General features: G+C 34.3%; 2 protein-coding genes across 11 annotated transcripts; both read right to left on the bottom strand.

Moving 5' to 3' along the window:
• Positions 1–37: 37 nt before the first annotated feature.
• Positions 38–17,362, bottom strand: LOC129285925 (uncharacterized). Of its 10 annotated transcripts, none has more exons than XR_008587420.1 (4): positions 16,952–17,362; positions 2,106–2,244; positions 1,446–1,534; positions 50–505 (listed from the first exon to the last, which is right to left on the bottom strand). XR_008587420.1 is itself a non-coding variant. In XM_054921905.1 (4 exons), the coding sequence occupies exons 1-4, from the start codon at positions 17,229–17,231 to the stop codon at positions 463–465; spliced, it is 336 nt and encodes a 111-aa protein (XP_054777880.1). In that variant the 5' UTR covers positions 17,232–17,362; the 3' UTR covers positions 57–462. The 10 variants fall into 10 exon arrangements, 2 of the variants coding, with proteins under 2 accessions (XP_054777880.1, XP_054777881.1); XR_008587422.1 differs by lacking the exon at positions 2,106–2,244 and adding an exon at positions 16,366–16,423 and having other exon boundaries at positions 51–505; XM_054921905.1 differs by lacking the exon at positions 2,106–2,244 and adding an exon at positions 16,366–16,423 and having other exon boundaries at positions 57–505; positions 17,086–17,362.
• A 2,417-nt stretch (positions 17,363–19,779) lies between these two features.
• On the bottom strand, positions 19,780–25,659 carry LOC129285444 (lipoxygenase 3, chloroplastic-like). Its single transcript, XM_054921155.1, has 9 exons — positions 25,182–25,659; positions 24,373–24,638; positions 23,427–23,667; positions 22,079–22,378; positions 21,883–21,971; positions 21,669–21,776; positions 21,201–21,502; positions 20,826–21,092; positions 19,780–20,740 (listed from the first exon to the last, which is right to left on the bottom strand). The coding sequence occupies exons 1-9, from the start codon at positions 25,591–25,593 to the stop codon at positions 19,984–19,986; spliced, it is 2,742 nt and encodes a 913-aa protein (XP_054777130.1). The 5' UTR covers positions 25,594–25,659; the 3' UTR covers positions 19,780–19,983.
• Positions 25,660–27,089: the final 1,430 nt, after the last annotated feature.

Genomic DNA, 27,089 nt, shown 5'->3' with positions numbered 1-27,089 from the left:
CCCAAAATGCACAAATTACACAAGAGTGGCCAAAAATTATTTCAAATATCATATACACATATAAATACACACGCTAAACATTTTCACTTGGCTCAGAGATCTTTGTGGGGCCCACGTATCCACTCTCTCTATCTAAGGTGTATGTTTGCCCATAGCACACCATTTGTAATGTAACCACTTTGTATTTATTTGTGGAATCACATATATATTAAAATAAATATTTACTTGTAGTGAAAACTTGATCTACTAAATAAATTCATCGAAACCACACACCGTAGCCCAAGTTTCCTAGCCACAAGTCTATAAGCAAACAAAAATTCATACATAAGCCATACAATCCAAACATACTCACACACATAAACATAATCACATCCTACTGTCACCCTAATCCTAAATACATTACAATAGACTTGCTCAAAAGAAATGGATTACAATTCTTTACAATTCACAAACAACCCCTAGTTATGCTCCTTTCCCCATCCTCCACTGGTTCCTTCGCTTGGACCTGAAAATATTAAAAAGAAAGAAGTGAGACAACCACAGTCTCAGTAACATAAAAATCAGTAACATAAAAATCTATATTGATTATTACAAAGCAAGCAATAATTGAATAAACAAATAATAAATTTAACATAGTATATAATTTAGCCATTTAAAATGCATGAATGCATGACCTAGGCTGGTATGGCCTTTCATGACTAACAGAATACCCCCTGACACTCTTTAACTCGCAAGTAAACCTTATACCTACTTGTACCTCCACAGGCACAAAAGATAATATAAGGCATGATCTAATCCACTGAACCGCCTATACCCCTTCGACGTGAATCCTGAGTAATCAAAACTAACTCCCTTTCAGAGTCAGCCCGATTTACTCTCCATGTGAGGGTTACCTTGGCCTAAGCACTCAATCTCACACTTCATATGTCGAATTCCCTCCCCCACTGAGAGATGTCGAACACTCAATACACTAACCACTTTAGTGCATTGAGCCCACAATACGTGAGGCAACACTGAGTACTGGCAGTGTGCCATAGAATATCAAAAATCCACACCTTCTCATTGGTGAACTCCCACAGAGATCATGCCTTTTATTCGTGTCTACCTTTCCCAAGTATTGACCACTTCAACACTTTAAGGTAGTATAACATTTATAAATCTCCTTTAAACGGTTCCTTAGCCTATCTAAGGTACCTTACTTAGTTACACTTCCTTAAGTACAACTTCTATTGTTTATGATTACAATGCATGCAAACAAATTTCATTTTCATAAAAACATTGTTGTTAAATAATTAGAAAATATATTTGCACTATAATCAAAGTAGTACCCCATAACCCTTTATAAAGCACATTTAATCTTTTAAAACATGTAATGCATGATAGTTAGTAATATTTATTCAAAAAATAACTAAAACAAAGTAATAAAAAATATAAATTCCTGTTACCTCAACCTTTTGGTACCAAAAGGGTTTCTTTTATACAAAATAGGACTCAACTTATTTCTTAACTTCTGAACAAATTTCACCAACGATTCCTACAGTATATAAGTAATCCACATCACTTATCATGACAAATAACATTAATGAAGACTATAACTCATACCACACAACTTGAGTCAATGAGTCATAATCCATCCTAATGGTTCATATATTAAACCAACCATTCACATAATATTACTTAACCTACCAAAACCATTTATTAGCCATCACTAGGCTAATTTCTAATTTATATAATTTTTAATTAATTAAAAACCTTCACTTAGTGTCACTAACTTTCACCATTAGCCCTTATAATGAAAACCAAACTTTAATTTAAATCTTATTGGGCTCAAATAGAAAAATTATAACTAAATTAATAGACATAAACCATTAAGGAGCAAAACCCAATCTCTCAGGGTTTAATTTGTGTCCAAAACACCTCTTTTCATCCAATTATTCACTCAAAACATTATATCACTATATAGAAACTTAAAACATCCTCCCTAGAATTCAAAGAAATAAAAGCTTACAAGAATAAAGCCTTTAAGATCAAAATCTAGAAATTTTCTCTTTCGAAAATTGAAGAAAATCAAGAGGAATGGAAGAGGATTGAAGTAGGGAGTTTACCTATCGTGTAGCCGAGCTCGCAACGGTCGCAAAACCTCCTAAATTCAAACCTAACTCCCTCTCTTTCTCTTCTCTTCTTCCTCTCTCCCTCTCGTGTGTTTTGTTCTTTCCTTTCTAATTTAGTTTTTGCGTTCTGTTTCTGTTTAAAAAAGCTAATATAAGACTTTAGGGAAAATTACAAGAAAAGGCCCAACATTTTTTATTATAGCACAAAAGCTCGAGTCAACTTTGGTAATTTTTTTCATAGTTAAAAATAAAATAAAACCCAACTTTTGCTTAGTAAAATTCAAACTCTAGACCTCTATCAAATTATTATTAATTTTAATTTAATTATAGATATTTTATTTTATTTTTTAAAATAAATCCGAGTCTTAAAATTTTTGGCATGTTACACTAAGTCCCAAAGAAAAGGCTTCTGCTATCAGACACTATAAATAGGAAGAAGAAAAAACAGAGAAGGCAGTCAACACTCGATCAAGACTCGCGTAATTTACATTTACTAGTCCTTTTCAGTTCTTAGTTTGTAGTTTGTAATTTTCAAACACTTCAATAAAATTACACACTTGTTCTACCAAAGCCTACTATCTTTTTACATCCAAGCAAACTATGGTAAGGGAACTCAGGGCCCTTTCGTTATCTATTGAGACCCAGCGTCTCTGGCACACCTAGTATTTATTGTTCAACCATGAACAATTTGTGGCACTCCCAGTAGGACTTGTGTAACAAAGATGGCAAGGATGAGAAAAGATAAAAGGACTGATGAAATAAGTGCTAGTTCTCACAAACCAGAAGGGATCTTTGCGCATGCAGGATCAGAATACTTAATGCCCAATGCTAGAGCAGCTGATCATCGTGAGCATGTAGTGCTAGTGATAACAGATAGTAGCAGCACGAGCCCTGGCACCAAGTCAGGAAGTGGCCAACCCAACCTACTGATCATATCTAACAGACCTACGGCAAAAGTGTTGTGGCGAATTCAAGACCGGATGGATAAGTAACTGGAAGAGAAATAGAAGTTTTTTGCAATATCCCTAGAAACATCAAAACGCAGGGAGAAGGAACGATAGCAGATCATGATGTAGGTTATGCATGAAGGCATGAAGAATATAGCCGCATCATTGAAAAGCACCCATCAAGAAGCAGGCTCGAACATAAGGCCGCTCGGGAGGCAGCAAGCTGGAGACAATATAGGTACTGGCCATCAAGGTCGCATACTTGTAAGAGACATCCATAACCACCAAGTATTAGCACACACTCATCCGTTAATTAACCCTTTGTATTATCTATAAGATCCTGGCACGAGTGGCACAGGGGGCACGGTGGTAATGTCGAAATGTGCAGTCGAGCCTCAGAACCAACTAGTGAACATAGAGGCTCTAAGGATGCCATTCAAGATATATATGGACTAGGGCTGAGGCCAATCGGCCGCCCCACCTTCTCAAGACCTTATTCGGAGTATATAGACAGGGACAACCCATACCCTCGGGGATATAGGATCCCTGACTTCACATTGTTCTTAGGAGACAGTACACAGTCAACCCTGGAGCACATTGGGAGATCCAAAATCCAGTACAGCGAAATTACTAATTATGAAAACTTCGCTAACTTAAAGCTGAGGTTGTTTCCAAATACTCTCACAGGCTCGGCGTTCACATAGTATATGTCGCTACCTTGTAACTCAATCATCAGCTGGATAGAGATGGAGCAGAAGTTCCACATCCAATTCTATAAATCAGAGCTAGAAGTCAATATAGCGGAACTCTGCAGCTCACACAACGAGCTAGAGAGACAGCAGACTAATACTTGGTTAGGTTCAAACGTCTAAGGAGTAGGTGCCACGTGCCGCTTCCAGAAACCGAATTTGTCAAGCTGGCACAAGCAGGATTGGATATAGAGCTCCGAAAGAAATTTTAGGGGATGGAATTTCGAGATTTCTATGAACTTGCGACCACAGTGTGGGGTTATGAGGAACTACTCAAGGAAGAGGATCATCACTGACGGACTACAATTGGGACCTACTTTGGGGACCTAGACGTAATGGTGGCAGAACTGAAGAATGCTGGTAACTACACATGCCTGACTCTAATTAAGAAGGTTGGAGAACTGTCCAAAAGACCAAACGCAGTCCAGTACACCTTTGATATCACGAAAATAGAGAAAATTTTTAATTTCCTCCTCAAGGAAAACTTCATCTCCTTGCCCCTAAATCATAAGATTCCCTCAAAGGAAGAACAGAGAGGGAAGGAATACTACAAGTATCATCACTCATGGAGTCATAGTACAAAGCATGTTGGGGATTCAAGAATGTCATCCAGGACTAGATCAATAAGAGAGTTCTGAAATTCCCTAAGAAAGAATCCATGGTGGTAGACGACGACCAGTTTCCCCCATTTGCTACGGTCAACATGGTAGAGATAACCTCTAACAAATGATGGCTCAAGAAGGGTGATGGTAAACAAAAGGATGGAAGACCTTAGAACGTCTGGAATAAGGGTAAAGTAACTCAAAAAGATGCTAAGACAGTATGAAACTGCTTGAGGAAGCCTACAGGCTGGTCTAATAAGAACAGGTCTTCTAAATGGGATATAAGCCCGGAGAGGCAGAATATGAAAAGCCCGGATGGCTCCAAAGTAGTTTGGGACTGTTTAGGGGAAACTCAGAATGGACACAGTCAGTAGGAAAAGAAGGAAAATAGCAAACGACCCTCAGGATAGGATGTTGGCCCAGGAGGATTAGTGATGACAGAACCAGATGGATCTAAGGTGGTCTAGGATTGTTTAAGAGAACCATCTGGCAAATTTAACTTCTTTGTAAAGTACTCAACACCCCCTGGGTCAAATGAACTATTCGTGGGGACACCAATGAGTTGGGATATAGGCCCCGACGATTTACCATTACTATCGTCAATGCTTTCAGAAAATAGCACAAAGCTTCCTTCAAAAGCAAAAGCCACTTAGGGCTCAGGAAGGTTCGTTATGCTGCCTGGCAACGTTCCACTTCTGAAATGGAGAGTTGTGAGGCACAAAATTCTCAACTGCCTTAACAAGAACCCAGAAGTGACATCTTTAATGAAAACGGGCTACATAAAGGTACCTTGAACAGTAAAAAACCAAGATACAGGATAGCCCCAACATTCAACAAGAGGCTAGTAAGTTCAAAAGAAAGTCCACCAAGGATCAGGATGAAGAAAGCGAGGCCGAAAATCAAAAAAAGAGGACCATTCACGTTGGAGAAATACCACTTAACCTCTGCTGCGTGGTCTCGTTAACACTACCTTCTCAATTCCGGTCCACCATTGGCAATACCCAAGACCTGCAGGAGCAGAACTCCTTGAGGCCAACACAACGGGCCTATATCAGTATTGCCCTATGGAGCCAAGAGAATAGGAGGAGTATGAGCCTTAAGCATACAAGCTTAGAAAGAAAAAATTGTGGAGCCTGTCTGTCAAATTACTTTGCAAGCAATAGAAGGGAAACTAAAGCAAGCTGTCCTGGAGAAACCCAGCATGAAGATGACTCAACACCTGAAACCCTTGTACATCAAGGCACATTTCGATGGGAGACTAATGACTAGGGTCCTCGTTGGTAATGGATCAGTGGTGAACATTCTGCCACCTCGCATGATGATCAAGATGGGGCAAGAAAAGCATGACCTAATGCAAACTAAGGTATCAGTGGTAGGGTTCACTGGGACTGCATCTAAAGTCCTCAGTATATTGCCATTACAGGTTGATGTCGGGACCAAGTCGTCACCAACGGCCTTTTTCGTGATCAGCACTATAGCTTAATACCAGGCTCTCCTGGGACGGGATTGGATTCATGCCAATGAATGTGTATCCTCTTCATTATACCAGATGCTCCTGATGTGGAAAGGAGAGGAGGTATAAGTGGTCTGGGCTAAAGACAAGCCATTCACAACAGCTACTAACTTCATGGATGCGAGGTATTACAATACTGACGTGGGCCCATTCACATTCCAAAACACTCAAGGAATCCTTTCATGCAGAACAACACCAGACGCTATAGTGCCTCTAATCTCACAGACGTGTGAGCCCATCATAACTGGTCGATGACTAAAGCAAATGAAGAAAAGGCCGTAGCAGCCGCGGCCATCCAAAAGTTATGGTTGCACAATCTACAAGAGAAACTAGAAGACTACGGACCCGAGGTCTATGGGATTGAAGTTGTATATGAAGATGAGACTTAGAAGATAGCACAACTACACGAGTTAGACCCTACACTTCTGAAATTCAAAGATATAGCCCTAGAGGTCTAGGATCCACTAGAAGTAAACCTCGGATCCCAGAAGAGTCGAGGATCACATTTATTAGCTCACTACTAAATAAAGAACAGAAGGTTGCCATCAAGCTAACACTGCTGGAATTCAAGGACTACTTTGCATGGGATTATGATGAAATGCCAAGCCTAGCTAGGCAGCTGGTCGAACATAGGCTTCCTATAAAGCCAAACTATAGACTGTACCAACAGCCCGCCCGAAGAATGTCAGTAGAAGTGAAGCTACGAGTAAAGGAGGAGATCAAACGCCTCCTACAAACCGGATTCATACAGCCTTATAGGTATGCTTAGTGGCTATCAAACATAGTCCCAGTAATCAAGAAGAATGGAAAATTGCGATTTTGCGTAGATTTCCAAAACACAAACATGACCACACCTAAAGATGTGTATGCAATGCCTATTGCAGATAGGTTAATAGATGCTGGGGTCAAAAATGCTTTATTGTCATTTATGGATTGCTTCTCTAGATACAATCAAATATTTATCGCAAAAAAAGACGTTCATAAAACCGCTTTCAAGTGTCCGAGCTCCATTGGAACTTTTAAATGGATAGTTCTTTAGGCTAAAAAATGCTGGAGCCACCTATCAGCGGGCTATGAATGCCATCTTTTACGATATGATAGGAAAGAACCTAAAAGTATACATAGATGACATAATGATAAAATCTAAGAAGGCACATGATCATATTAAACATTTAAGGATGAGTTTCCTTCGAACGAGGGAGGTCGGCCTTAACTTAAATCCACTGAAGTATGCTTTTGGTGTAACTGTAGGTAACTTCCTTGGATTCCTAGTCCACAGAAGGGGGATTGAAGTAGACCGGAACAAAGCACGAGCTATCTTAGAGGCAAAGGTGCCGAGCAACAAGAAAGAACTTCAAAGGTTCCTAAGGTAGGTCAATTATATCAGGCATTTTATCTCAAATCTTGCAGGGAAGACAAAGGATTTTTTCGAACTCTTGAAACTTAAAGATGCCGAGGAATTCACCTGGACCAGACATCATTAGGCAGTCTTTGACAAGATTAAGAAACACTTGACAAAACCTTTGATCATAACAGCACCGAGGGAGAATACCTCATTTCTATTGTATTTAGCTTCTACCGCCACATCTATAGGTTGTATGTTAGCCCAAAATGTTGATGAGGGATGTGAGCAGGCAGTCTATTATTTAAGTAGGTGTTTAACTCCCACTGAGACTAGATATTCAGTTGTAGAAATAGTGTGTTTAGCGTTATATTATGCTTGTACTAAGTTAAGGCATTATATAATAAACACAGTTGTGTATGTGGTTTCTCATTCTGATCTGATTAAATACATGCTTAATCGGCCAATATAACGGGCCATATAGGAAAATGGAATTTGGCCTTAGCAGAATTTTTTTTAATATTTTTATCTCAAAAATTAGTAAAGGGCCAAGCGTTAGCAGACTTCTTGGCTAATCATCTCTCAGCCGAGCTCCCTGAAGATGAATAGGAATTACCAATGGTCTTAGTAGATCCTAGGCCCTGGGTACTTAAGTTCGATGGATCTAGCACTAAACAGGCATCTGGGGTGGAATAGTGATAACCTTTCCTACAGGGATAAAAATGATACTATCTTTTCAATTAAATTTTGAGTGTACTAACAACGAGACAGAGTACGAAGCACTACTCACGGGGCTTGAGATTCTTCAAGAAATGAAGGCCCGTGATGTGGTCATAGAAGGGATTCTCAGTGAGTCATTAAACAATTAATTGGCAAGTACAAGTGCACGAGCCTAGCTTTAGTGATGTATTATGCTGGGGCTTCCCAGATTCTAGAGGAGTTCGAAACAATAATGTTGATTCATGTTCCTCGAGCAAAAAACAGGGAAGCTAATGAATTGGCATAAATAGCATCAGGGCTAAGGTTGTTACTCGAGCTCACTAGAAAAGTAATTGTGGTGGAACGAAAAGAACATCCCTCAATCATTCAGCGTGGTTTGATAGTACAGTATAATACGGTCTCGCAAGGGTTAGCTCGAGATTGGAGAGATGATTTTAAGAGTTATCTTCAAGATCCTAGTCAACATTACCCTTACAGAACAAGGATATGTGCTCAATACTTTATTTTAATTGGAGATGAATTATACAGGAAAGGCCCGGATAGGTTATTACTTAAGTGTTTGGCCTTCACTATTATATGGAGGTTTTAAGACAAGTACATGAGGGAGTCTGTGGGACTCATCAGTCGGGGCTAAAGATGCAATGGCTAGTGCGTAGGCATGGATACTATTGACTGTCAATGACAAAAGACTGCATCAAATACACTAGGAGGTGCAAAAAGTGTCAGACTTACGGGCCAACACAACAAGTGCTAGCATCAGACATGCATTCGATTATCAAACCATGGCCTTTTCGGGGATAGGCCATGGATATAATAGGAAAAATCTATCCAGCTTCATCTAAGGGCCACTCATTCATCTTAGTGGCTACAAATTATTTCACTAAGTTAATTGAGGTCGTCCCTATGAAGAAAGTAAAATAGGGCGATGTTATCAACTTCGTACGGGAGCAAATTATGTTTCGTTTTGGGATTTCTTAAACAATCACAACAGACTAAGGGACAATGTTCATTGAAAGTGAATTCAAGGCCTTTGCCAAGGAAAGTGAGATTAAGTTTTTGGCATCCTCACCATATTATCCTCAGGCAAACGAACAAGCCGAAGCTTCTAACAAGCTCATCCTCGGAATTGTAAAGAAAACAATTGAAGAGAATCCTTGAAAATGGCACAAACGATTGGCCAAAACACTATGGGCGTATCGGACATCTAAAAGAGAAGCTATAGACACAAACTCGTATGTACTAACATATGGACACGAGGCCGTTTTGCCTGTGAAAATAGCAGTTTCCTCGCTACGTATTGCAAGTAGTCTAAGAAGACCATCTGACGACTACAACAAAGCCATAAAGATCGAGTTAATCCAATTAGACGAAATTCGCTTACAAGCACTCAATCATATGATAGCACAGAAGAAAGAAGTTTCAAGAATATACATTCAAAGGATAAGGCGGAAACATTTTCAGGTGGACGAGATCATATGGAAACTTACGTGGAATAAGATAACTATTTTTGATTGTCTTCTTATTAAGCTCACGGTAGTGAATATACATGCGCCATGAGCCATCCTTCTTTTTTACCAACATAATAGATGCAGTAAAAGGGAGCTACTCTCTTGTATCATTCCTGTAGCTAGCAACTCTCCCACCATTTTCTCAATAAGGTCCTTTTGGGCAGAAGAATAACAATAAGGCTTAAGATTAATAGGATTTGTCCTTTCTTGTAAAAGAATAGGGTGGTTATGACCCTTCCTAAAAGGGGGCAGACCTTTAGGTTCTTCAAAAAGATTGTTACATTCTTCCAAAAGGTCACCAACAGCCTTTAGAATGGTTTCTGTTGGTTGCACAGCATGGATTTGACTCTGAAACTGATTATTTTTTGCTAATTAGAGTAGAAATAATTAGCACCCATCTCTATTCTTAATTTCCAACTTGCTAGAATCAACCATTTTCCCTTTTAATGAAGGTTGTGCTTGCAAAACACACATTTTTCCATAAGTCCAAAACTACATAGTACCAAAAATATAATCTCAAAAAGCATAATGAAGGCTTTTAAGCCATTCCCAGCCTAACACAATATCATAAGTGTGTATGTTCATTATCCTAAGGTCTCGGCCAAAGTCTTCTCCTTGCATTTTTCATTTAAATGCCTTCCAAACACCATATATTTTCAATTTTCTAGCCCCTACAACCACTCTATTAGTCCATCCATCTTCTTCTTCATTCCAACCCAGCTTCTTTGCCAAATCATAATCGAGAAAATCATGGCTGCTTTCATTATCTATGAGAATTTGGATAGGTCTCCTTCCCACATATCCTTGAAGTCTCATAGAATTCATCCTAACTTCACCCTTAATGGCATGCACTAAAATTTGATGGCATTTAGGAGGAATTTCTCGTTCATTAGGGTCTATCTCATTAGGTTCCATCTCCTCTTCCTCCAGATTTTCATCCAGCTCTATTAATTACAATTGCATCTTGTGTCTTTGAGGGCAATTATAGCCTCTAAAAATTTTTTTATGACAGTAAAAGCAGAGGTTTTGTGCTCTGTGTTCTGCCTCCTCCTCTGGTGTTAATTTTGTGGGGATTTTAATCCTAGAAATAAATTGGCTAGAAGAAGAGGATGAATCTTTTGCTGTGTTGGACGCTGAGCTTCGCATGACTGAGGATTCTGAGGTTGGTCGTGCTGTTTTAGTTGTGTTTTGGCGAGACCCATCACGTGAGAAGCTCTATTTCAGTACTACCCAGGCATTTGCAAAACGCAAAGAGGCTGTGGATGTCATGATGTTGCTCTGCAATGCGCAGGATACCTTTCTTGAGCACTTGTTTGTTTCTAGTGATCTCTGAAGGTTTATTTCTTGAAGTCGGGCTAGACTTCTTGCATCTTGAATAGTTGTAGGCTTAAGTAACTTCACTGGCCCAGCATATTCTTCTTGTAAACCCTTTAAATAGGTTTGCACCAAATACTCCTCAGTTAGGTCTAGCTTACACACAATTTCACCAAAAAAATCATTATAATCTCCTAAGCTCCCTGACTGTCACAGTCACATCAATTCTACCATGGGCGCTTCATAAGTGGGTCCAAATCGATTCTTTATAGCTTCCAAGTATTCTTCCCATCTAGTCGCACGTCTCCTTCTAGTACGCATGAAGCTTTGATGCCATTAAAAGGCCTTCTTATCGAGATGAATACTAGCTATCATGACTTTCCACGCGTTGGGGTGTTATCAAGTTGGAAGTACTTATCGCACTTCATGAGCCATCCAAGAACATCTCCTCTTTGAAATCTTGGAAACTCTATCTTAGTAAATCAGGTAAGAGGTTGGTATTCTCATTCTTGTCTTGGTCACTGGCATCCTTCTCCAATTCTTTGCTAGTGTCCTTCTGCCTTATTGGAGTCTGTCTCGTGTGAATTCGAGACTCTTCCACTGTGCGGACAAGTTCTATGATCTAGGCAGTGAGTCCTTCAATCTGATTTTCAACCACCATGAGTCTGGCATCTGTTTCTTTAGCCATTCTTGTTTGCAGATGAGTGACGGGCATATAAGGGAGGAAGGATAGGATCTGATACCATTGTTAGGATACAAAGAGATGAAGAGAGAAGAAGAGAGATAGGCAGACGAGAAGGAAAGAACAGAAGAAAGTTTAGATGAGACGTTTTTGAATAGTGCATTTTATTAAAATGAGTTCAACCACACACTGTGTATCTGAACTTGGGTATTTATAGGGCTGGACTATTAAACTAAATAATAGTAATAATACCAATCCATAAAAATAACATTTATACCCCTGTCCCAACTAATTCCTATAGCTCTTAATATTTTCATATCACTATATGCCTACATATTTGACATGGGTTTTGAGGGAAACTATGTCATAGAGATGGACAGACCAAAGCCAATCACAATATTTGTAGTAAACTTTGACAAGGTATAAGTGGTCCTTTGCTTTATAAAATGCTTTCCTTTCTTTGTATTAAACTAAAGTCAATTTATGTCAAATTCAATCAAACTACTTGCAATGCTTAGAAGTTTTAGTTGGTTGATTACTATAAATGGAAAAATTAGTGAACGGAGGAATTGGTTTTTCTTGTTTCTACTATCTTCAAACAACGATTGTCACTAGGTTTTCATTTCTTTTTCTCACTAAATTCTTAGAAAACTAGTGAGAATGGTTTACTAATAAAGAAATTGATCTTGATAGTTTAATGTGTGGGAAACTTCTTGAGCTAACTGAGGATAATATTACAAAACAAGGAGATTACATTTATCATTATAACTACAATAGGGGAATCCCAAGTTTGGCTAGGGTCTTACAGGTATGAAACAATTTGGTGCCAAACTTATCTTTCTGTGTATAATCTAATTGCTAGCCAAAATCTATTTCTAGTGTGTGCTCAGGGAACTATCATTAAAGGTGGGAATCAAGGTGGGCTCGGCCATTAAGGGCTCAAGCCCTAAAGCCCGATTATTCAAAATTTAATCTATTTCTAAGGCTTAGCCCTTATTTACAAGGCTCAAGGCCCAGCCTCTAAGCCATCTTTCTCACAAAAAAATTATTTTAATTTAAATAAAATATTTTAAAATTTAATATAAAATAAATTAAAGTCCCATATAAAATTCAACATAAATTCGACAAAGATTTACAATTTTAAATTTAAGATATATATTAAAATCTTCATTAATATAAATTAAAATTCTCCTCATCATCATTTAAAAATAAAATATTAAATCCCTTATATGAAGGTATACTTGTTGAAAATAGAGGTATAGATTTAATATTAATTATCTCTACAACTTTTTCTTCATTACTTATAATAAATATTAATCAAATTGTATCATTCTTAGTCAAATATATATATATATATGTATGTATGTATGTACATATATATATATATATTAAGATAACCCAGCTTATTAGGGCTTAAAAGGCCGCCCGAACCCGAACCCTTTTTAATAGAATTTATCAAGATTAGGCCCTTAAGCTCAATTACTTTAAAAAAATAATTTCTAAACCCCAAACCTTTATTTAAATAGGGCCTTCATGCTTGGCCCTTTAAGTGCAGCCCGTATTCCCGATTCTAACTATCATTCCAATTTTCAAGTGAATTCTTGTTTTCACATTTCAGCTATCAGACTCGGACAACAAAACCATCTTCACTTGTCATCCTGTTTGTGTATTATCTTTCTTTATGTGTTTTTCTATAGTTAGATGATTTAATAACATGAATACTACTCATAATAAGTACTTGTAATGATCTCAAAAGTTAATATTTTGTAATTGTTTGATATAGTCTTTCATCTAATTTAGTGTGTTCAAACAATGGATGCTGGTGATTATATACTCTTCATCATGTATCCTTGTAGAGATAATTAAAAAACTTTTACCATGTCTTCTGCTGACAGTTTAATTTTTTAGAATTGGAGTAAAGTGTTGGTGTGCCTTATATCAACCTCAAGACAATTAAACTTTGCTGAGTCTTTTTTATAGAACACTTTTAAAAATTGTCTTCTACATTAATTCACACACATAGAGATCAGAACACAAAAAATAAGCTTATCAGTCATAAGGTAGATCTCTTTTGGCAAGTTATATATGCTGCAAAATTCATATGACTTATTTAAGTGGTTTGCTTTGGTCTTTTTATATAGAACACTTTTAAAAACTGTCTTGTGCATTAATTACTTTTTCACAAAAATACCCTTCATTACTTCACATTTAATTAATTAGGTGGAAAAATTAACTGTGATAAAATTAAGATGTGTAATTTCCATAGTTTTCATGGTTGATTATTGACTTCATCTAAAACAATGTCATCTCATACTTGCTGGTATAGTAGATGAGACTGGATATCTTGTACACAAGTACACTAAACACAAGAATTTTGTACACTTCTTGATATCCAATATTATAAAATTAACATAATTGCTTACCAAAATCTTTTTGAAGTTGTAAAACCATATCTGATTAAATACAATCATCATATAGTTTTATGCCTGATTTTTTTCTGTTATTTGTTTTTAGAACCTTTCAGTATGTCTTGGTCTAAATTCTGGTATTATGATTAAAAAAAAGTGTTCAAACAAGTTCATCATGTATTAATTCCTTTATTTTATTATGATTATTATTATTTTTTAAAGAAGGAAAGCATATAGAAAATGCATTGCCAATCATGTATTATGATTATTCTTATTATGATTATTAAATAGGTGAGTTTGTTCATAATTAATATGATATTTATGATTTAATTAAATTATTTTTCTTTAATATTTTTTGCAGCTAGAATATGATTGGGTACTTTTTAGCTAAGAATGGTGTTAGATACACTTGTTTGTGCCATGTAAGCACGGGAGGATTGACAATGTTTTTGAATTATTTGGTTATAATTTACATTATAATCATATAAATTATAGTATTGAATAAATTAGTTGTTGATCTCTTGTGTGTATATATATATATATATATTGAAATTTCTTATTGCTTGTATTTTTGCATTAATTATATAAATAATTTTTTATATATTGTTCATGATGTACAATGCACGCAAGGAATAGTAAATGAATTAATTTTTTTTTAAATTAACCTACTAGAGCATTTTGAGAAAAAAAAAGCTCCTCTAAAGGTCTCATAAGAGAACATTCCTAAATAAAAATGCTTCGGTAAGCATACCCTATGAGAGCATTTACATGAAAAAAAGCTTCGATAGGCCTAACATACAAAAGCCTTTCTTACCTAAAATGCTCCTGTAGGCCCACTTTACTGGAGTGTTTCTAAAACACTCCCATACATATGAGAGCGCTAGCTTTCGAAATGTTTTCAAAATATTAAAATAAATGCTTCGAACAAGCTTTTTTGTAATAGTGATTTATTTGTAAGAAAAAATTAATCAAATATAGTACTCCCTCTGTCTTACATTATAACACACTTTTAGATAAAATTTTATATACCAATAAATCTCATTAAATGTATTTAACAACTTTATCTTTTTAAAATAAAAATATAATATCAAGGCCTGAAAATAAGACGTGATTAGCATAGAATATAGAAACAAAACTTATACTCCAGAAACCTTAACTTGGGGAGGGAATTTTTTTCCCCCTCTCATGGACACATTTTGTCGAGGATTAGACCACAATCTATGTGAGTCATATAGCAAAAGCTTTAATAATTTTGTAAAAGTTTTGACATAACCTTCCTTAAAAATAAGACCTTTCAAAAAATTTACAATAATAATTCTCAATACAAAATAGCATCAAAGAGCTCTGCTCGTAGCAGACAAATCATGCATAATATATATAATGGTTCTAACTATAGTTATGTAAAGCACTGAGAATAACATTTCTAAAACACAAATGTAAAATTTAAATTTTTACATCAATGTAAATCTTTCAGTTCAAGTCAAAAGGTAGCTCCTCAATAGTCAGTTGGAAGTACATTCAACTATAATATCTAGGACCAAAATAATTTCTTAATGAATAACATCCCAACAATGATAAAATTTAAAAGAATAAATTGAATACTTAAGTAATTATATAAATAGTTGAAAAGAAAAGAATAGTTCAATAAAATATACTCATTTAATCTTGGAATCAAAATCATAAACCATTAAATTTACAATAACAAAGCAATCTTATCATTTGATCTTGAGAAATCAATAAATTGAATCAATAAATAAAATAAATAAAAATAGAAACATTTACTAAATAAAACCAACGAAGTATAAATTTCACAAATCATTTAAAAGTTAATATTCTGAGGACTTCACAAAATAGATAACAAATGTGAATACATAATCCACAAAGGTAAATAACTAAATGCAACTTATGCTACGAAGCAAATGTGAACACACAGTCTACAAGAGTAAGTAACTAAACACGTCTCGAAACCACGAAAACAAACGTGTAAATACAATCCACGAGGCTAATACCAATTGAATGCGACTCAAAACCACGAAAACAAACACATATTAGACCCATGATAATAAATGTGAGAACAAAGCTCACGAAATCAAACTAACTAGCCATTGACCATAGTGCGTCAAAAGCTAACGAAACTGCCATTAACAATCAATGCTTTATATTTAGTCGTCTTTTAAAATCAACTTTCAAACATGCATGGAAATTTCCATAACAAACATTTTATAATTTTAGTAACAATTCCATGCATGACTTTATCAAATAAAATTCATTTGAACTTATGTACATACTTTATCATTTCAGCACAATATAATTTCACATAACAAATTGATCCATTAATGTAGAATTATCCAATAAAAAAAACATTCTTTCATAAATGTGGTTTACTAACAATAAAATAAAAAAAATGGCATTAATAAATTTTATAAAGGAAATTTTATTGATAAATTAATTGGGACGCTATTTATTTACCTGATGATTTCCAAATTCAAAGATATAATCCTTCCAAATTTCTCCTCTTTCAAATATTCTGTAAAACATAATAAGACTTTAAAAAGCTTTCTACAAGTTTAAAGACTCCTTTCCAACACTATCACAACCACAATCAATATAAATAATTCAAAATTTTCCCAAACATCATAATTTTTGGTACAATTTTTGTACGATACAATAGCCATAACTAATTACTTAATTGATATCTGATTCTCTATTGGACTTTTTAAAAAACACCTAATGTGCATTAGCTTCCCATCTATTCAATCAAGCTTTTTAACCTTCAACTTCTTGCCTAACAAATCTCCATATATCCATACTTAAATTTATCATGCTTTCCCAATCAAATTTCCTTTCAGAATCAAGTAATCTTAAAGAAAAATCATACACAGCACAGCACCTACCTCTTATTCTCATAGGCCAAAACTTTCAATTTAATTCAAAGGCCCCCATTTAGTCAATCATGCACAGTAGCAGCAGCAGCGAGTTAAAAAAAATAAAAAAAATGAAATTGCACTCAAACACACACACGGACTAATAGGCAGGAGAAGACTCAGGTCCGCACCTTGAATCATGAACGCCAAAAGCAGGGAAAATTTCAAAGCTCCCTTAAACTAGATTAGCAATGGCAAGCACGAAAGAGTGATAGAAGGAGACCTTGGCTGCACAGACAAGCAGAAGCAAGAAGACGATCCTCACCTACAATGGTTGCCTAGGGATAGTACGGAGAAGACTACGCCGCGCTTGGCCGTCTCTGCCGCACGAAGAGAAAGAAGATGAGGAATCAGCGGTGAGGCAGGGGAAAGGGGAAACTCGTGACTCAGACTTCTAGCACGGCAGATCATCACGAACCCACGATCACCTATGCCAGCGAACTACAATGGAGGACGAACGGTGGATATTGAACGGAACTCTCCTTCTCTCTCTGCTCTAGAACCAGATCGAAGATGAGGGAAAACAGAAACATCCAACGCATGCTCTGATTTACTCTCAATTCTTCATACTATTTATTATTATTATTTTTTAAAACAAGGGCCTTATAGTAATTTCACCACATTGAAGTAAAAGTTAAAAAAATCTTTTGCCCAATGAAGATTCGGACGGGAGACCTAGCGTGTGTTTGGACAGGAATAATAATCAATTTTGGAGTCTAAAATTGATTTTTGGAACCAAATTATCCAAACAGTTAAAAAAATTTAAAATTAATTATTGGCTTAAACGTGTATTTTTTCAAAAGCTCTCTGATCAGCTTTTTGAGAAAAGTTGATTGAAAGTGTTGGAAAAAATTATAAAAAAAGCCTAAAAAAATTATAAAAAAGACACAACATTAAATAAAAATAAAATTAAACTCTCTTCTCTTATTTTTTTTCAATAAAATTTAAATTTTATATGCTCAAAAAATTGATATTTTGTATTTAAAAATTAAATTATATAGTAATTTATATGGTTAAAATTGATTATAATTAAATTATGCAAACATCTTTAATTCTGTTAAAATTAATTTTAGAAAAATAATATCCAAATAAATTGTGTTATGACATAATCAATTATGATTAAAATCTATCACTTAATCAATTATTTTTATAATCCATTATACCCGACTAAAATCCAAATGAGTAACTAAATATAAGATCCAAAATCATTTTCATTGAACCACTAATTTTATTTAATTAAATCCAATTCAAAATTAATAAAAATACACTTAAAACACCTTATTATATATTTTAATTTTATTTAATGTTTCTGAGTTATTACATTTAAACTTTTAAAAATACTAATTATTTAATATATTAAAAAGAGAATAGATGGAAATTAATTATAGAGAAAGAAAGGATGATATAAGAATTATTGTATTTAATAAAACCTTAATTTACATAAAATATCTTATATTTTAAAGTGAAGGAACTCCTTTAAAAGTGTCCTATAGCTTAGGATGAAGGGAGTATAAATATAGATGCATGGGAAAGTAAAACAATCAAGCTTTAAGATTGTGCAATGAAACTCAATTATGCGTCACTTGACTTGGTAAAACTATCATTGAAAGCATCACATTAAATGTATTGTAATGATCCAAAAATTTAATTAAAATTAAAATTTATGGTGAGGTGTTTTAGTGGCATTTTTATATATAATTTGAGAGAGTTTAACAAGAGTGAATTGGCATCTTAGTGGCAATAATTGTGGGCCTTTATTTATGTATAGGTCCTAAGTTCGTATCTGATGCGAGTGGCTCTCATTCACTTGTTAGCCGTTCACGTGTGTGTAGTTGCTGATAAGAAACAAATTGGTTCCACAAGAATACAGTTTATCATCTTCTTACTTCCCACGTTGGCAAGCTTCATTATTGATGTTCCTACACTCTGGTACGTATATGGAAATATGCGTGTGTGTGCGCGCGTAAAATAATTTTTTTTAAGCTTAATCAACTTGGTTTAATTTTCCATCTATTATTATGTACTTGAAGACAAATATCATTTGTTTAACAAATTGATCACTCCTTGTATTTAATGATATTTGATATATTTTAAGGAATCATCATTGAATTTTATGTGAGAATTTTCTAAATATCAAGGAATATTTGAGTTTTGTGCATTAGGGAGATTTGTTATGGAAATGTCTTAAAAATTTATTGAATATCGGTTCAATTTAGATGTATAAACTCCTCACTGGTTTTTGGGTTATTTATTTATAGGATCGATGAATCTAGTGAAGCAAGAGTAAGAAATTTAACATATCAAGGAGGATATAAATTACTGTAATGCCAACTAGTTCTTTAAAATCTCGTCTTTTCCCACTTCTTTGTATATTCTAAATTAAAAAATGATTAATTTTAGCCACTATTTTCCCTTAGCTTTGCTTAATAATGCTAAAGCCCCAAAATTGCTAAATCCTTTGCAAGCTGGTCCTTGTATTTTTTTTAAATTATATTCTATTTAAATTTTTGAGATGTTATATGGAGCCGGAGAGAGATATTAGGTTTATAGAATAAATTACCAGTAATGGAGATGTATATAGTTTGGAGACCCAGTACTGCAATAATGATAGGACACTAATGATCACTACTTCTGAGATTTGAAATCATTACTGCAATAAATTTCTAACATTTGTGTGATGGCGTTAATAGTTTTTACCTACATTCATAATTTCATTTTTGATGAACTGATAATTTAATTTATATTTTGTTGATTGTTTATTTATGAGTTTTTTTTGTTTAATTGAGTAACTTAATCATTCACTTTTGAGATATAGATAGATTTCATTGTTTCAATGTATGAATTGATTTTGATTCGCAACAGTACTGCTTTTGTCAATCAAAAAATTTTGGTGTATTCATATATTGCCTTTAACTTAAAATTAGAACCTCAAAACCAAAATAGTCAATGATTTCATCCATTACAGTAGGCAATAATGTCTCCATGATGTACTCATTCATTCCTTTACAGCATGTCATATACACATTTTCCTAATTTCAATTTCTTATAAGTAAACATATAGCTTGGCTAGCTGCTTCTCTAACCAGACAGTAAACTTGTAACTGACCCAATTGAGTGTGAAGGAAAAAAATATTTCCCAAACTAATTTCAAACTATCATATGTTTATATACTTATGCTATTAGGCACTCCTCTACAAGTTGCTCCTGGACCAGAACTAGCCATTAGCAGCTCATATGGTGGAATTCCAGCCCCACATCTATTTTTCAAACTTGGGTCTTTATTTCTCTTCTCAATCTCCTTTTCTATTCTTTTTAATTCCATTGAGAACCTATAGAATGCCTCTACGATTTCAGGATCATCAGACCAATATGAAAGATCCTTCCTTTGTCCCAAATACTCTTCCCCTGTAAAATGTTGTGAAAGAATGTTGACCACAGCCAAATACTTTGTGGTCTGAAACAAGTCAGGCATTGAGCTCAAAAGGTACCCTTCTGGGTCCTTCATGAACTCTTTGTACTCTGGGCCATCTTCTTGAGGTAATAGCCTTTTCATCAATGGGGGACGCATTGGGACATACCCTCCATAAGGGTACTGCCCAAAGTTCACTGCAGAATGCTGTACTGATGCGATCCAAATCAGAGTTGTGAGAACCGAAATGAGGTCACTAGGAGTTGATAGTTTAGGCCACCAGCTTGCATGTTTGTGATCTGCATGGCCAACATTGATTACCTCACTATACCAAGCCTGAAGTTCATAATCTGATTGAACCATGAGCCCATCGCGATAATAGTATGTCACATAGGTCCTAACCCATTTCTCTATTGCAAACCAAATGGGAAGGCCATCATTTGCATAGGGATAGTCTTCGATGAGCAATTTCAGTCCATAGGGTTTGGTTTGGTCAGGTTCAGCTAATCCTCTGCATTATTAAGAGTTCATTAGTCTTTATATTTAGTAGAACATCACGAATTGAGATTAAAAAAATGTGAGTTTAGAATCCAAACCTTCTTATAAGATCATTAGGAAGGGCTTCCATGTCGAGACGCCACCAATCTTTGTAAGCAGCGGAAACAATGTGGTTACAATATTTACCACAGGAGAAGTCGGATTCAATGATGCCTCCAGCATTGATGAGAGATTCTCGAGCTAGAGCATTTATTTGCAAGGTGTCTTTCATATGAGGCTTTAGAAGCTTGAAAATTGGGTGCATCACATTCAATTGCCTATGAGCTGCTATAATAAATGGTTCCATGCATGCGTGTGTCCTTAACCTATACATGTACAAAGATGATTTCAAGTTTAGCCATTAAAATTTGATTGATTAATTGGTTTGAACAAAAAAATACCTCAATAGAGATTGGATTTATAGAAGTGTTTACCAGTGTTGGACAAGCTGGTGGACTCCGGAATCATTGGAGCAAACATGTGCTTTGCCAAGTTGCCACAGCCAATAAGAGTTGGAATCCTCAGGAGGAGTTAGGACTTGTTTCGACAAATGATTTGGATATCCTTGTGGAAGACTGAGCTCAATTGCTATAGACTTCAAAGTTCCCAGTCTAGTCAAAAAGAAGACGGTGCGAGTCGCATAAGCCTTCCTATCTTCTTGAGCATTTATGCCTTTGAGAAATGGGATATAAGCGTCATGGTAATCCAATATGAATAACTTATTCTCGTCCAAAGCCTGTAACATGGAAAAAATAAAACTATATTTAGACTTTCAAATGTACCGGGAAAAAATAAGTATCTAACGTTACTTGTTAAAAAATCAAGAATATAAACTTAAAAATTGCAAGTTTTACTTAGCTAATTTTTTTTTAAAAGAAAAAAAGACTTAAAAAAAATGATACCTCTTGTACAGACATTCCATGAAGGAAGGGCAAAATGTGTTCGTCTTTGAGTGCAGAATCTTGCGGACCATACAAAGATGGATCTAAATCAGTCTTTGGAGGAAAGGTCTGCAAAAGTTTAGAGGTTAGAAAATTTAGGATACATCTTCAGTTTGGTTTGTTTTATTTTTTGAAAAATTTGATAAATTTTCTTTAGGCTATTATATATACTTACTTGGAGCCTTTTTATGCTTAAAGGGTTGATGCCAGCTAATGTCTGACGGCCAAGTTCCTCATCTAGCATACAAGAGACACTGTTCTTTCCTGCAATCATTGGAAATTTTGTGTACTTAGGATATTTTACAATTCAAAAGTTTATAACGAATTGAAAATTTTTACAGAACTAAATGTTGGAAAATAACTATACATACCTCTGATAAGGTTTGGAGAACTGAATTTGAAGTACTCATCGAAAGAATCTTGGATCTTAGTGCTCGAATCTCTACACTTCAATTCTTGCGCAGTCTTTCCACTGTAAATGCTGGTAACATCTGAAAACTGCTTGAAAGCTCCACATTTTGTGACACAAGTTTTGAAGAAAGGAATAAGATTCCGAGTTATTCCTTTTGTTCTTTCCACATCCAGAGCTTCGGTTCTAATCTCATCAAATACTTCATCTCTCGGCACATAAGTTTCATTGAATGCATTTACTGGTGTCTCAGCTTTCTGGTCTGTTAAAAATGTAAATTATCTATGAAACTTTATTGTACAATAATCAATAATATGTTAATATATATTAATCTAAATTATAATTTTTTTTCTGTTTATATATACAAGTTAGTGGGTAGCTTTACTCTTATTGCGTACTATATCCATGTTGTTTCATCTTAAATCTTGAAAAATATTTAAGCTTCCATTTAGTTGAATTAATTTCTTGTTGGATTATAATAACCGTAGTCCGATTGGGATCAAGATATTATATCAAATTAAATATTATTTAATTTAATATACTGATTAAATTAGTTTTAATCAAATTAAGAATTAAATAAATATTTAATATTGATTGAATCCAATATATCTTATTAATTAAAATATTATATTTGTATATTTGTAGGAATTTATCTTATTGTTTTCAATCTCTCGTTAAGAGAATATTTAATTTACCATGATATGATTGCCCAGTTTAACTCAACCACCCATACATCGTATGTAGGCATTGACGAACCTACGCTGGAAGCTAGGAAACTCTTGCATGATAAGACGCAAGAAAATTGCACATGCTCTCATACAAAATTTCATTCGTCTCCATCATTAAAAAAAAAAAAAACAAATTTACTTACCCCCTTCACTTACCCAATATAAATTTGTATGACGTAAGCGACTAAAAAAATTATCCTATTAAAAGATAATTTTTATGTTAGTATAATTGTATGCCTTTGTTATTAGTATTTAATTTATTATGTTATTTCCTTAAATATTTTTATAAAAAATATGAATATTTATTTTAAATATGAATAATGCCTCCATTAACTTATTTTTCCAAGTCCGTCACTCTATATAGGGCTAGCTAGGTGAAGAGAAGAGACATACTAGAGTTGAATAGCCACTCTCATATTTACTCCTCTCTCTTGTAAGGTACATCAGTTGTGCTTCACCAGTATCTGGTATGATTAAGACTCTACACTTCACCCTTATGTGGTGTAATTCTACGTGGTTTAGTGGTCGTCATCTTTTTATGAAGTGAAGTTATCAGCGTGGTAGCTAGGGTTCATTACTCACCATAAACACAAGGAGGACGACCAGTTCGGCATCGTCTAGGGTAGGGGTATTGATGGCCACCAAATATAGGCCTAAAATCCAATCTAGTTTTGTCTGGATTCCCCAAATCATTGTACACGTCATAGTCATAAATCCTATCACCATATTGTCTAACACCTTTTCCTCCTCCTCCTCTTGCCTGCCTTAGCTCTTCTCTTCTTAGTTCTCTTAGACCCGCCGGGGTGTCCCAAGGTAAATGAACCTTTTTGAAACATTAATTAATCAGTCTCAAGTTGACAGCAAGAAAGAAAAACAAGGGTTAGGGTATCTAATTTACCTTTCTCTAATGTTCTTATAATGTCCTGTTTTTCAATCTTCATTTCTCTTTGAATTATTGGTTTCTATAAAAAACAAGAGATACGTTTTTTTTTAAAGTAAACATAATTTTTAATCCATATACTTTATTTACATTTTACTTTTAATTTTTATATTTTTTTTGGTATTTTAAATCCATATACTTTTACTTTTTATTATTTTCTATACCTCTGTGAACAAAATATAGGAACTTTAGAAGAATTTAAAATAATAAAAAATAAAAGTGTAAGGATTTAGAATTAAAAAAAAGTATGGAGACCAAAAATGAAATGCAAGTAAAGTAAAGGGATCAAAAGTTATATTTATCCTTTTTTTAATAATTTTTCAAAGATAAAAGTGTGCACTTTTGATAATTTTCACTATAAAAAAATCATAAACACAAAACGGTTCCATTTTGGGACTTTAAGATGTCAAATTGTTTCTTATTTTATAAGAAGTCAATGATCCAAAAAATAATTAAAAAAAATTGAAATTGAAAAGGGAAGGTATTACAAAGAACATTAGAGACTCCTAAGCCAAAAATCTCAACTTTGGAACGAATTTGTTGTGGCTAATTAGTGATAAAGAAATGAAACATCACATTTGCACTTACCTTGTTAGAGAAGAAAATTCTCTTCTCTGGCTGAAGCATCTCAGGTTGAACCCAAGAATTGCAAGGAAAATGGAAAATGCCTTCAATGACAATGCCTTCTAAAAAAAACTCCTTCTCATTTTTATTCAACACAGTGATTGCTCCTGGTATACCAAAATCTGAATCAATCTCAAATTCTACTTTGCAAGTGGTCCTGGAAGCCCCCACCTTCACTTCCTTCATCCACTCCAGTACAGCAGCTTTGCTCACCTTTGGTTCCATTGTTCCTTCATTTTCATATGAACAGTACCAATTGAGACCACATGTATACATATATTTGGGGATAAATGGAAAATGGGCTCAAAAATCATAGGTCTAAAAGTATCTAGAATCCTAAGCTCCTTAATTTTGTTACAATATTCCTCTTCAACTTTTTAAAATGGTGAAATATTATCCCTACCATTAACAAATATGAATTTTAATTATTAGTTGACCAAAACATGACAAAAAATTAAAGAACCAAAAAATCCTTGGTCTTTTTTTTTGTAATTTTTGGATCTTATTTATAATAGCTGGGTCATTTTTTATAATTTTTTGATCTTTTTCTTTAATTTTCTAGTTAACTAATGCTTACAGTTAAATTTTATTAATTATTACAGAGGTGACATTGCACTATTCTTAAAAGTTGAAGTGAAATATTATACTTAAAATAAGTTTAAAGTCTCATATGTTTGGCTTATATATAATAGGCATTATATTAACAAGAGACGCTTGAATCGAACCAAAAATGAACGGATAAACAATAAATAAATAAAAAAATAAAAACTTACTAGGGTCAACTTCAGTGCTCACTAACTGCATAACCATGCCCCTCCCAGGCGTGATTTTGTTGAAATCTTCAAAATGTTGAAGCATCATCGACGTCATCGCATTCTCTACATATTTGCTATTCTTGACAGTTACCATGGCAGTTACTGTCACCATCGTCGTCTCGTCCGATGCCGGCTTCGACTCAGCACCCTCGGTAACAGTTGAGAGTGGTGAAACAGTTTGTTGCACCACCACCTTCTTCTTTTTCTGCTCATTTGTTTCTTGAACTGATGAGCAATAGAAAGTTGGAGACAAGGAAATTCTATGCTGCTTGCTGGTGCAGCGTTTTAAGTAAAATAATGGCCCTATAGAAGCACCAAAACGAAATGCTTCCACCATAGATTGGCCCATAATCTCTTTTGTAAAAGTCATACCTGGTGTTTTCTCTTCTAAGCGACTACCCTATATAAGACTATATGGTTGAGACTTGGAATCTCGAAATCTTGAACTAGGATTACAATATATGATCAGGGAAGTGAAATGTGCTGCATTTATAGGCTTTTTTTTTTTTTTTTTTTGTGGGGGGGGGGGCGCGCGGAAGGTTCCACGTGTGACTCAAACACGTTTCAACATACGCGGAAAGATTTCTTGAATCCGTTGACAAAGTATGAATAATGTGATATATATGTCTATTGGTTGTTCAAGTAATCCTCATAAAACTGGCAGATATGTGACTAATTTCTAGAGTAATCTGAACATCATTTAAGAGGTTGTCATTTTCCAAACGATGATCTCTATACACATATTCAAGAATTAAACTTTAGAATGACATTTAAGAGACTCAGACTGCTACAATAAATGTCACATCCACTAAGTTATATGGCAACAATATTTTAGTTGTTAAACGTCAATCCATAATAATTTTTTTATTATCAAATAAGTAACTACTGATGTGTAAAGGATGAAAGACAGTTGAGTCTCAAAATAATAATAATAATAATAATAATAATAATAATATATTAAGATGTGTGCTGGTACCAACGGGATTATACTTCCTTTACAATATAATGAATTAATATTTAAATTTTTATTAAAAAAGATATCTATATTTAGTGCTCAATCATATCTCAAATAGGATTATCTCTAGTAGAAAGCTATTTATGGGCAGTTAAAAAAAAAAGAAAAAGATGCTGGCTTATCACAGTGGAAAGAAATGAGTTAATTCATTAAAAAGACATAATGTAAAATTAATACTAGAAAATAGGTGATTTGCAACTGACTAAAAAGCGCTCCAAATCCATCCCAAATTTATGCAGGTTGAGATTGAATGTTGGTTCCAAAAAACTCGCAACAAAATTTGGCACGGATTATTCTAACTCTAATATTTTGTCTCAGACATAATTGGGACGGAATTTAGGGTCACAAAATTGCGACACCATTTGGGACTAATTATTCCATCCCAAACTGTTTGTGATGAACTTTTGCAAAAAAAAAAAAAATCCAATCATAAAATATTGAAATGTAGCTAGTTTCAGTTAAGAAGTTATTAATTGACTTTTTTTTTCCTTTTTAAAACCTATGGGATATAAAACGATGGGCAGGAAGTTACGGAACTGAGAAACTTAGGGTCTGTTTGGTTTCTACTTCTATTTTTTTAATTTTAAAAACTGTTTTATTGTACAGATTTTAAAATTGTTTTTAAAAACAAAATAAAATGAAAATCTATTTGGTTATGTTATTTTAAAAACAGTTTTAAAATTACAAAATAGGCTGATAGTGATAGTTATAGGTAGTTAATGACAATAATTTATAATAAAAATTGATTAAGCTAATTGTAATCTTCAGTAATCAAATATAGCGTATTTTAAAAATTATCATACAAAATTAAAAATAAAAAGAAAAAGAAAAGTGGGATGGGTCTATAGTAC

The sequence above is a fragment of the Prosopis cineraria genome, unplaced genomic scaffold (assembly GCF_029017545.1).
Source record: "Prosopis cineraria cultivar Desert tree isolate PC_DT_omini unplaced genomic scaffold, ASM2901754v1 PC11, whole genome shotgun sequence".
Classification (NCBI taxonomy): domain Eukaryota; kingdom Viridiplantae; phylum Streptophyta; class Magnoliopsida; order Fabales; family Fabaceae; genus Prosopis; species Prosopis cineraria.
This window is presented reverse-complemented; position numbering and strand designations above follow the sequence as displayed.

Excerpts from the sequence above, each read along its gene's own strand:
- LOC129285925 (XM_054921905.1), bottom strand. The coding sequence starts at position 17,231 with ATGATCTGCCGTGCTAGAAGTCTGAGTCACGAGTTTCCCCTTTCCCCT. Across the intron at positions 1,535-16,365 it reads TTGAATTTGGAAATCATCAG|GAATCGTTGGTGAAATTTGT; the intron begins GTAAATAAATAG and ends TATATACTGTAG. Across the intron at positions 506-1,445 it reads TTTGGTACCAAAAGGTTGAG|GTCCAAGCGAAGGAACCAGT; the intron begins GTAACAGGAATT and ends TAATATTTTCAG.
- LOC129285444 (XM_054921155.1), bottom strand. The coding sequence starts at position 25,593 with ATGACTTTTACAAAAGAGATTATGGGCCAATCTATGGTGGAAGCATTT. Across the intron at positions 21,972-22,078 it reads TTCTCCAAACCTTATCAGAG|GAAAGAACAGTGTCTCTTGT; the intron begins GTATGTATAGTT and ends CAATGATTGCAG. Across the intron at positions 21,093-21,200 it reads CACCAGCTTGTCCAACACTG|GTTAAGGACACACGCATGCA; the intron begins GTAAACACTTCT and ends GTACATGTATAG.